The 12,096-nt window shown below is 38.3% G+C and overlaps 1 protein-coding gene across 14 annotated transcripts in view; it reads left to right on the plus strand.

The window, feature by feature from the left end:
* Positions 1 to 12,096, plus strand: part of dmd (dystrophin) — a 726,399-nt gene that overhangs the window by 633,000 nt on the left and 81,303 nt on the right. For 10 of the 14 annotated variants that reach the window (XM_015364174.2, XM_015364177.2, XM_015364182.2 and 7 more), the window contains one exon: positions 1,510 to 1,563. The exons of the other annotated variants lie outside the window; for them this stretch is intronic. In XM_015364174.2, coding sequence (XP_015219660.1) covers positions 1,510 to 1,563 — 54 coding nt within the window. The remainder of the gene's footprint in view (positions 1 to 1,509; positions 1,564 to 12,096) is intronic. 14 annotated transcript variants of the gene reach the window in all.

Here is a 12,096-nt window from a genome sequence, read left to right on the forward strand (position 1 = left end):
CAAAAAGGGCAATTTCCCTGTGCAAAACGTTTTCCCAATAAAACTACTTGATTATATGGCTTTAAATTTAAATGATTATGGCTCAAATTTGTTTCAGATGTAATAAAAGAAGGTGGAGAGAAACTGGTTTTCAAAGTTCTCTCCTTTCTCTTTTTGATGAGGGGAAGATGTTAAAGTGCTTGCTTTAAAACATTTTTTTCCTACTATGACGGTACATTTTTATTTTCTTATGTTCGTTCTTATGTAAAATGTCATCTTTCATAAGCACTCTGCTGGTTAGGAGAGAATAGTGATGTTTAATTTATAAGAAAAATGAGTTAAATAAGCATCAAGACTATTGATATTCTGCCAGTTCATTCCATGTATTGCTGATTCAATTAAAATGATACAGTTTGACTTCTTCTAACATAATGTGAACTCTCAGCTCTACTGAGTAGATCCCAGCTTTGATATGAGTCAAGGTTTCAAGATTTCAATAAGCCTTTTAAAAATCATGAAGTATCATGAGGATTGAATATGCACTATGGAACATTTTTGTATCCATCATCCAAATTACATTCTTTGTGCAGCCTTTATTGACACCTCCTTAGTTAATTGCACTTTGTGAGCTGGTTGAATAGGCCACCAACTGACAAAAGCAAGATGACAAAAACACATTTCATGAATGTGTAAAGAAAACATAAGAAAGAACAAAAATCACAGATCATTAAGTATTGATTATTGATGAAAATAGCAAATGTTTTAAAAAATATTTTTTCATTACATTAGGGATTTATGTTTAAAACATGAAAAGACTTAGCATTATGGATCATTATGCATTCTTTATTAATGAAAATATGCAGGCATACAATGTTAATTAATTTCTCACAAATCAATAAAATACTGCTTCGAAATACAGTACATGTTCATGTTTTTTTGACTCATGTGCTTTTGTCAGGGGGCCCAATACTTTGCCTCCATAACATTTGTCCCCAGGTCAAAGAAATGTTCAGCTTTTAGCAGGCTACCAAATCATGTCATTACTTTGATTAACATCTTACCATTATTGCAGTATTTTAAATGATTACTGCAGTACCGATTCATCTCCTATTGCATAATACGTTAGTACCATGGTAGCTTAGTCATTTATTTACTGGCTAGTTAAATCCCAAGACCCTTCCTGGAGCTTTGTACAGTATGTGTAGGTTGTCAGCACAGGCTTATGTCATAGTTCCTGGACGCATATTAGGAAAATGCTTATTCTGCAGAAGTACGGCATAGGCCTTCCAAGAGAAACTGTTTGCTTTGGGACATTTTCTAGGACATGTTCTTGTAAGCATGTGAGCGTAAACTAACTCCAGTGTGCTGATAAGGTTTAACATCCTTGTGTGCAAAGAGAAATAACCTTGCCCTTGGTCTGTGTTGCCGTGCTAATCGCAAGAATGGGTAAACGGAGGGCTGGCCGCATGTCTGAGGAACAGCGTGAAACGTGTCCTTAGTACATTAAAAAGTTTTCATTTTTGTGTGCAGAAAAGAAAAGGGAATGAGGCTTCTACCAGAAAGCGGACCTGAAGTAATGGAAAGGTAGGAGAAACAGCTAGTGGAGTTCCATACATCAGTGACGTGTAAAAGCACATACAGTAATGATGCTGCACAGACCTCACAAACATGCTACGTATGCATGCAAAGATATACATATAGGAAACAGCCTAAGCCTGGGACAGCAAAGGGGAATATTTCTGTAGTGTATAATTGGAAATCAGTATAAATAATTAGGCAAATACACAAATGCTTCTGTATTTCTAGCTAAAAAAATCTTTAAGAGAAATCTGGGATTTTCTTCAGTCTAGCTGTGAAATAAAAGGAAACAGTTAACACAACAACAACTGTGATCGCATTGCCAGCTAATTAATTATACACTTGAAGTCGTTTTTTTCTTAGCAATTCAAGAGCATGCCAGCTTCTCTTTTGGATGACAACATTTAATATTTATGGGGAGATTTCAATGTGGTATAATTTCAATTTGTCTTATTTCCAGTTTTCTGCAGTACATTGTAGGATCAAACTACTGCCCTGGCCTTTTTCCAGTCATTTTGCTTATTCAGACACCATACCGATTTTGGACTGTGAAAAAAAGTGTTTGCAGGGAATAAAAAATGGTTTGGAAGCAGATTGTTCTGTTTAAGTCATTTGTTTAGGAGGCAGCAATTGATTTAGCCATGAGGGGCACATAAATATTTCTGTATTTCTAATAATGTTTTATTTGGCTTTTATTTGTTTGATTTTTCGAGTTTATTGAAGGTATAAAGCAAAAAAACACACAAAGAGGACAGACAACAGACAACCATTAGGCTACATCTTCCATTCTATGTGCAAAAAGGCAGAAGAGGCCTGTGATATGCAAAAGCAATGAGCTATGAATACCCACAATCCATAGCAACTGCACGCTCTTTAAAAACGCCATAACCCTGGAGGGTGCCACTCGTGAGAGAGATCGACTCATAGATTAATTATGGGGTATATGCAAATTTAATTTTGATGACCCATTTTAATATTAGAAACGCATCATCTAAGGAGACTTTAAACTCGGCTTATGCAAGGCTTGAAATTGTTCTATGCCTGTTTAAATCTTGCTCATGAAATCCCGAGAAAAGCAGCACAGATTTCACGGTTCTATCAGGTCAGGAGCAGTGTGTTGAGATTGTGAAGAGAGGCTGGACTGCATTCTCAGACGTATGTGTTGAAATAGTCTGACCACATGAGGCTATTGGAGTATGCTTACTTATCTCTAGGTATTAGTTCATTAGATTCAGTTTCAACACTTATGTATTGAAATCAGCACACTTTTAAGTCTAGCTCTATTGTTTTCTGCAAGGTTTTCATATTTCTATTATATTTAATTCAACTAATAAGTACAGTTTTACACCTGCTGTGGTTTCTGTGATGTTGGCTGTGATGCAATACCCATTACAACACCAATTACAATTCCCATAAGAAGAGTAAACTTTCAACACCCCGGTGTCCTGGCCAAATTTCCCATCGGCCTTTATCAATCATGGCCTCCTAATAATCCCCATCTATCAATTGGCTTCATTACTCTGCTCTCCTCCCCACTGATGGCTGATGTGCGGTGAGTGTTCTGGCGCACTATGGCTGCCGTCGCATCATCCAGGTGGGGCTGCACACTGGTGGTGGTGGAGGGGATCCCTATTACTTGTAAAGCGCTTTGAGTGGAGTGTCCAGAAAAGCGCAAAATAAGTGTAAGCAATTATTATTATTATTATTATTATTATTATTATTATTATTATTATTATTATAACACTGATTGTATTTGAAGTGCACAACTTTTTATTTTTATGCTAGATTTCATATTCCAGGCTTTGCACAGGTGTCAGACAGGTGTGACAGGTGTTTCAAAAGGTTGTAATCACAGCCTTCGTCTCTTTCAGCTTCACTTTTCAGGGTGTCCAGGTGGTGCATTTCCATTGCAAGTAAAAGTCTGATGTAATTTTTGAATTACTGTACTAATTGTCTAACTCAAATACAAAAAATTCATCTGACAAATATTGTTCATAATAACCTATCACAGATGCATAGCAGAATTATGTTATTTTTAATCGAAAATACACTGTTTCCAATTCATTTGTAAATTAAGCTTCAGTCCAGGACTGTGAATCTTAATGTTAAAGTTTAATAAATGTTAATATAGAGATAACAGCACTCATTGAGCTTGTTACAAGGTGACACAGGTGGTAAAGCCCTAACCTTAATTCCTACAAAATCGGAAAATTAAGTGCGTTAGTACATTTAATCCCAAATGATCCAAAAATGTTTTAAAAATAAAACATAGAAAGAATTGCTATCTACAAAGGTGGGATTCATCTGCGTGGTGCAAGGCAGCCATTATGTGCCAGTTGCCCCACAGTCAGGTCCTGGTAGTGAGTAAATGCATCACCAATTCCACCAAGGGGAAGCTTAGGTAGGTCAAACCCTTTAAGAATACCACACTCCTATCCAGGGGGAAGGGCACCACCCACTGGTCCCCCAATACTACTCGCAGCAGCAGCTTGGTTGGGGTTTGAATTGAACTGGCTTGGTGAATGAAAGGCTAGTGAGAAGCCGATTTCCCCACTGTGCTCAGCACCGGGGGGCTCCTGAGGGATCATGATTGAATCCTGGAAGCACAGAGCTGCACGTGCCTCATGGAAACAATTTAGGAAGTCATCTCTTGTAGTATGTCACTTTGTTAAACCAAAATCCAAACTCAATGTGTAATCATTCCACTTAATATATTAGGCATTCATTAAGAATCACTTACAGTACACCAGAAACTATTGCTTGTGAAGCTGCTTATAAAGGCTGGTGTCACATCTCGGACTTCGTGCAACCAGCCTGCAGTCCCTTTAAGAAGGCGTAGACCTCATCCAATCAGATAACCCCTCATCCTACCTGTCCAGCACCGCACCTCCAAACCCCAGCATGCTGGGCTTTACCGTATCGGCTACCTGGCGTTTCAGAATCCCGCCTTCTTTTCGCCTGCGATCTCTGGATTATGCTGTTTCTCGCCGTCTGGGAATGTTCACAAAAACGAAACAGCTGGTGGAAAGGCACAATAAAACTGCTCCACAAGCCTCTTACCTGGTATTGTTCCTAATATGCCCTGCCGAAGAGAAACAGTCCTGTTTGAACTGACGTCCCTGTCTATCCATCCGTTTCCTAACGGCTTCTGCCAGCTCGGGGTCCTGGGGGAGCCGGAGCCTATCCGGGCAAGCAGCAGCTGCAAGGCAGGGTCCACCCTGGACAGGTCACCGGGCAGACATACAGACACGCACGCGCTCGCACCTCGTGCCACTTCTCCCAGAAGCCAATTAACCTACCAGTAGGTTTTGTATTGTGTGAGGAAACAGGAGCATGCAGAGGAAAGGCAGGAACAATATGCAGAGTCCGCACAGATAGCATCCCAGGTCTGGAACTGAACCAGCGCTGCAAGACTCCGAAGCAAACCCCTGTGCCGCCCTGTCCCTGTCTAATAACGTCAAATCGTGCAACTGTTCTACAGCTAAATGACAAGAAGACACTTGATTGCACCTCTCTGTGTTTTTATTTGGATTCTCAACAACCCTAATGTGAACCCAGGCCCCACAAAGTAACAGTCTGAAAGCCAGGGGGATTACAGAAACCCATCACATGAAAAAGCCTAAGAAATCAGTATTGATTTTTGCAGGCAGAAACTTGTAACATATTATTCAGAAACGCTGCATAACTCTCATGACTTTGCTGTAGTTGGGCAACTTAATTAACTTTGTGATATGGTAAAAAAAATAAATATGGCAGTCAAAGTGACATTTTTGTGGTTCACCAAACAATTAGCGACATAACAGTGTTATTTTGAAAGGGTGCACAGTAAACTTTAATTGGGATGTCATGAATCAAGACATTAATTATTCTTCATTCAAAAGTTACTGAGTCCTGCAGCTTTATAAAAATTGAAAAATTGCCCTTACTTTATGGAGGCACACTTCATTTTTTAAGTGCTGGCTCTCATTGCTGTTTTTATTGCTCTTAACACTTTTCTGACAACCAAAGCTTATGTATAGCACGAGGCTATACACATAGTAATTGCAATGTTTTTGGAGAAACATCTACAATACACACAATCGTTTTAATTGAAAAATATGCAGGAAAGGCTTTATCACACTAACCCTGCGGTTAATATTTTATCAGGGTGTAATGGCATACTGAAACACTTCAAAAATGCATCCACAGATTAGGTGGGACTTTTAGAGATATGTATTGTTAAATTGTTTTTCCTATGACATTATATTATCATTTGTATTCAAATTGTATTAAGTTAATTACATGTATGCTATACTGAGTGAATGGGGATAAACCATTCGTTTTTCAACCTTACTTGTCTAACAAACTTTTAATAGCCAATACTGTACACAATATATCGCATGGCTTAAGTGGCAACAGTATGTCTACGCCAGAAAGTTAAAGGTCATGATTTTATTAGATATTTTCTTCTTTTGCAGGGGAATTGTTTAAGTTAAACTTTCCCAAGTCTTTGATTTCATGATTATGTTAAATATTTACTGTGAATTTCTATCAACGTCACACTTACATTTGAACAGACCTCTTGTGTTATTCGCATCTGTGGTCCAGGAGCAATATTAAGACTCAGGAGAGGAAAATACTCTCTAAGAGCTAAAGGCCAGCATAATTTAGTGGAGAGTTTGCTGATAACGTGCTAGGTATAGTACTCCTTTCTGGTGCCGTAAAGTAAAAGTTTCTCATGAGGAGAAATTCCAAGTAGATGTTTTATCCTATTAGTTACAGGGGTGGTGCTAAACAGCTCTGCGTCTCTGACAGTTTAGCAACACTGTTCGAATTTTATCTTTGAATCATTTGTTGGAACAAAGCAAAGAGATACCGGCATAGAGCAGAGGTAGTCAACCTTGACATTTTCATTCTGTGCTATTGCAGGACATTGAACCATCCAATAAATTAATTACTGAACTGATCCTTGAATGCTTAATTAACCCAGGTGTTTCAGATTGGTTTGAAAATTAAGGATCAGCTGGAGCAAAAACATGCACTGGGAGAGAGGTCTCAATATAATCTACTGTACCACTTATATTTGGTAGATTATCAACTTAGTACATGTACTGTATGTTCCAAAACATTTGCTGTAAGTTGGCGTAACAAAATATTGTGCAGGATAAAACAAAAACTTGAATTCATCTCTGAACCCATATAGTTTTAAGGAAAAGGCTGATTTCATATAATAAAAAAATCTGATTCATACAGTAGAAGAGCATTTTCTATCAATTTTTATTTTATTATAATTTATTTGTTTTTGTCAAAGGTACGGTTAAAGGTAATGTCCTGGAACTGATTGTCAGTAGAAGTGGTCAAGTCTTTGAATTAATTTGCCCTTTTAAACAGAACAGGGTACCGGATTTTTTTACCAGACATTCCAGGATTTAAGTCTGAGGTCAAACTGAATTGTAAAGGAGTCTATGGTGCTTCTGCGGTGACGTGAAGGACTAGGCTCCTATTCCTCTTGGGATTGTTCATGTGCTTATATATTAGGGAAGGCAATCTGCTCAGAGCCTTAGTCCAGTGAAATGGCAAATTGTACAGCAAGATGTTTTCTGGTATCGTCAAAGTATTTTATACTCAAACGCAGAACTGAAAATAGTGATACTGTAACTGTTATCAGTGGTGTCCAGAAATTATGAGAGTTGAGTTAAAAGCCAAGATAGTTCTCAGGGACACAATTTTCAGACCCACCACAAATCATTTAACCCTGGATTGCCAGGTTTAGCTGCAAGTAACAAAAAATGTACAAATTAAAAAAGTTAGGCGTGATAAAATGTCTAAACCAAATTAAATTTACTGGATAATCTTCTATTCTCCATTCCCCACTAAAACCTGCTCAAATTATTGGTAAATTTGTGTCTTGTTTCTAAACTAAAATAGATTATCAGTAACGGTGTCTGCTAAAAATTCATCTTAATTTAGCATACCTAACAGACATTTGGGGCCTGGTAGTAGGACAGATGTGGTCCCTAGGCTTCAGTTTGAGCACCACTGAATTGGAGCTAATCATTCTTAATGGCACAGAGTCAAAGTTGAAATTCCCAGAGCATGCTATTCACTACAGTTAATTATTGATGCCTACAATGTATAATGAGTGCAAGTAATCATTAGCAAGAAACACTACAGGAAACACAATGCTGGCAGCAAATGTTCTCTGTTTCAATCTGTCCTTGCCCGTTTCCCCTCTAGACAAAATAATAATCTGGGTTGGGAGAGATAAATTAAAAACTGCTCTGTACAGGAAGTAACAGTTCAATGAGCAACCCGAATGAGTGTAAGCTGAAGGGTCTACAGGCGCATAAAACTTTGTGGTCATCGCAGAGTTAAAGTGAAACGAAGGCGAGAATTGTTGGGGGCTGGGAAGTGACAAAGGTTATGGGAGCTTGAGGGTCGCAGACAAATTGCAGTAATTGCTGCTTTCACCTGCTATGAGTCATCCCGAAAAACACAACTTTGCCCTATCAGGAAAAAAGACAAAAGGCCAACAAATACCTACTTTTTGTGTAGGTAGTTACAAGAGGCAGCTGACTTTTGTTTAGTAGACGGACTTAGTTTTTAGAAAAACAAACAAGCCAACACAAACTGCCTGGCAGGGGCTTTAAGGTGGATCAGCACTAATTCCTTTCTCAAAGATGTCTGACATTGTCCTTTGTACATAATGTCTAACCATAGATATTAGATTAAAAGATAAAATTATATATATAATAATATTGTATTATAATATGACTATATATATATAATAAAACATATCCTGAGAATAACCCCTCTTCATCATTAGTAGTGATTTAGTACTGTATCTGTCTGCTAGCAGTGAACATACAATGTATAGCTTTGGTAGTTGTGGTTCCCCTGATCCACATGTACCGTATTTGCATTACATCACTTTCTACCATGGTGGTGCTGGACCTGAAACACTGTATTATCTTTCTGTTTTTAATCTGATCTTGAAATATCTCAATAAAAAGTAAAACTGCGTCCATTCACCCGATCAATAGTCGTGGCGTGAAAAAAAAAATGTTACTGCTTTAGGATTCCACTGCTATTTTCTTTCCCAACAGTACATGGAAACAAAGCAGGAGCTGAGAAGTGGATTAAAAATGGAAACTTTTCTCAGGTCTCCATGCTACTTGTGTTTAATGTCCAGTGGGTGATTGCATCCATCTGTACTAAAATCATAGAACATAATGTGTCATCTGCTCTCAGGAAGATGCAGTTATTGCCAGATCTAATAATTACAGAAGTTGTCAGCTTCTCCAAGCATCAATAATGCATACATTTCTTTTCGGTATTTAATTTAGGTGTTCAGCATCTGCTTTCCTCTCAAGGGCTCTTTACAAATATAAAAATATACCTGACTTTGAAATGCAGTTTTGAAATCTAATTGAATTATTACAGCTTGCCTGGGACGAACGTAATTTTGTGCTTAGTTTTCATATGAGTTACATTTCATTTTTCCATTTCATTAAACTAATTTGAATTAACAGAAAGGAATTTACTTTCTACCCAGGGCAACATAATGTAATAAAAACAGGAATAAATATTAGAACAAGCAGCATGGATTGCGACTGTGTCTTGCTTTAACTGCTTAGCTGTTAAATTCATTCACGGATCTCAAGCCCCACAGAATGATTTTTTAAAATAAAGTTTAACAGTAGTTTGACAGTAGTATGCTCACTTCCAGTCTTTATCAGGTTGATAGACTTGAAATAACTCACTGTCCTTTAAAACAAAAGGCTGCATACTGTATAAAAAAAATCTTGGCACTTCTGTTGTGGTTGTTTAAGCCACCAAATGATGTACCCAATATATATTCTAACACAAATCTCAGTGCCATCTGTTACCCTGCCCTTACCCTGACTCTAAAACCCACAACTGCCCACTTAGTCTTAAACACCCGGGTACACAATACTGATTCCTGTGCTGGCAGTAATACCATGAATTACAGTAGAGGCAGTGTTCATAATCAGCTGGTTTTATGTTTTTACTATTTCAAAGTTATTGGTCATAGTAGTTTCCATAAAAATAGTAAATTCCCTGCACCCTCTATGAAACCCATTATTGCAATCTTCCTTATGTATATACAGTAAATGAAAACATGATTTCATTTAATTGAAAGCGGTATAGCATTGTCATAGATCAAACAACAACAACAACACTAATAATACTTACTGTTCTTATTAATGGCAGATTTAATTTAAAAACAGTTATGGTACGAGGGTTAATATAATAAGTAAGGATTATAAGTACTAATTAGTAGATGTTAAAACATGCTAAGAAACCTAATGTGAGATATTAAAAAAGAAAGGTTTCACCTGATTAATTGACCAAACAACATGCCTTTTTAGATCATAATGTTTAGTCACTGGTATAAATAAAGCATCACAGCAAATGTCAATGCGAAGTAATAATCTTACACTACGGTAATTAGTACAGTTAATTTACATGTATTATTTGTTGCTTTCTGCAGCTCCCCTGCACAATCTTCTTAAGATCTGCAAGTTTTTAAATGAGAATGTTGGCGTAAAAACACCAAAGGATTTATATAATTCACTGAGCTCCAGAAGAGGATGCCACACAAGTTTTGTTGTGGTGAATAAAATATGCTCTTCCCTAAGGCTGCTGAAAATGCAGTTACATGACTACCTACTCCCTCCTCTAAATTTGCATCCCACCGGGTTTGTAATTTGTTAGTGGAAGAGTAAAGATGTTGATAAAAACGTTTTTCAGATGCCAGCCTTCGAACAATCCGTACAGGAGGAAAAAAAAACAGTTGTGTAAAATTTCAGTTTTAGGACTTTATTATGCTTTCAGTTTATCAATCTCGGACAGGTACTGTATCAAGATTAGTGTGACCCGTGTAGGTTTCCATGATACACTAACTATGGCGTATAACTAAGTAATATGTTATAAATATATACCTACAACTGTATAACCGTGAGCTTGACTGTACTCGACACATACAGTAGCTGTTACATTTTCCGTGATGGTGTATACTTAGCCCCTCTGACACTACATGTCAGAAACCTAACAAGTGTGGGTCTTAAGGAGAACAGAAGCAGCTTGTACTTGTACTGCAGTCTGCCCAGTGGTCAGCTGGTGGAAGGTGTCACATTTAAGGGCCAAGGGTCTCTCCAAGGGTTTCAACGAACCCAGCCCCAGAGGGGCTCAGGCAGTTCAAAACACAGCATGAACCGTAAGACACCATGCTCTCAATATTAATTTAAATAGTCTGAAATAAAGAAAGGAATTTAGCTGCAGACACCAGATAACAAGAGAAAAGCTTATTTCATTGAAGAGCTTCTTAGATTTGTGTGTGTGTGTAGGGGGGGATATTAATATAGTGGCTTGTTTATACTGTAGTACTTGTGTATTTGCAGTCCTTTTCCAGCCCCATGACAACTGGTGACTTGGTGACTTGTTTATATATTAAACATGGAATATATAAATGACGCATATAAAGGCTAAAGCACTAAAAAGCTCATCGTTTTGTGAATCCAGACCCGCGCTGTATCTGTCACTTTGGGTGATCAGTAAAACATAAAACCCTCCTCATTTAATAGAGCCGAGATAAAATGGTGTGATGGGGGAGGCAGTAAGGATGACAGGTAGATAAAAACGTGCGTGGCTTTTAAACGGTCAAAAACACTAGTTACAAACGCTTATAAGTGAACCAATTTGTTTAAAAAAATGTTAAATAAAAAATTATCGCTATGGGGTTTTGAAACGGAAAATTCGTCTGAAATTCCTCTCAATCTCCGATAGCATAGTAATATTCAGAATCGAAGATTTCAAGTTTTATTTTTCTAAGTGGATTGAGCAATGCGTCTTTTTTTTGTATTTTTTTTTTCCTGTTTAGGGAAAACAAATAATCATTATCGACCCAATTTCTTAGGTGATGGCTGGAATCTGCGATTGAACGTTGCCGGCATCACATTAACAAGCTGTGGAAGACACAAAAAAAACGCATTTCCCTCAAGAGGCGCTCCACCTTAAATCGAGCCTCTCCTCGTTATAAATCCCCGAATATTCTCATTTTTTGAGTAAAACCCAAGTTATGTGGTTGAATAGGTTGGGGGGAAGGGTGCTTTGCTGTCGGTGGCTCCGCCTCGTCTGGCCGGCAGCTTCCCTGAGCCTTTGAACGCTTGGCTCCAGCTCGCTAGTGCAAGTTTCATCTCGGAGCTGGGCTCACCACTCACCGTGGTGGCTGGTGGATTTGCGTCTCGGCTTGAGGTTCCTTCCAACGAACACACAGACACACACAAAAAAAGGACAGGTTGCTGTAGGATTTTCCGAACGACTGCAACCATGAGGGAGCAACTCAGAAAGTAAGTTTTATTGTGTACCCCCTCCTCTCCTCACCCGTTTTTTTTTTGTGTGTGTGTTTGTTTTGCTCAGGCCAGAATGCAAAGAAACGCGGATGATCTTGTAACTTCTCGCCGTGCGCAGTGGTTAGACTGTAGCGGGAGCGAGGAGACCGCTGGCGGCGGGCATCGGCAGCTGGCGGACTCGCGG

The sequence above is a fragment of the Lepisosteus oculatus genome, chromosome 15, assembly GCF_040954835.1.
Source record: "Lepisosteus oculatus isolate fLepOcu1 chromosome 15, fLepOcu1.hap2, whole genome shotgun sequence".
Classification (NCBI taxonomy): domain Eukaryota; kingdom Metazoa; phylum Chordata; class Actinopteri; order Semionotiformes; family Lepisosteidae; genus Lepisosteus; species Lepisosteus oculatus.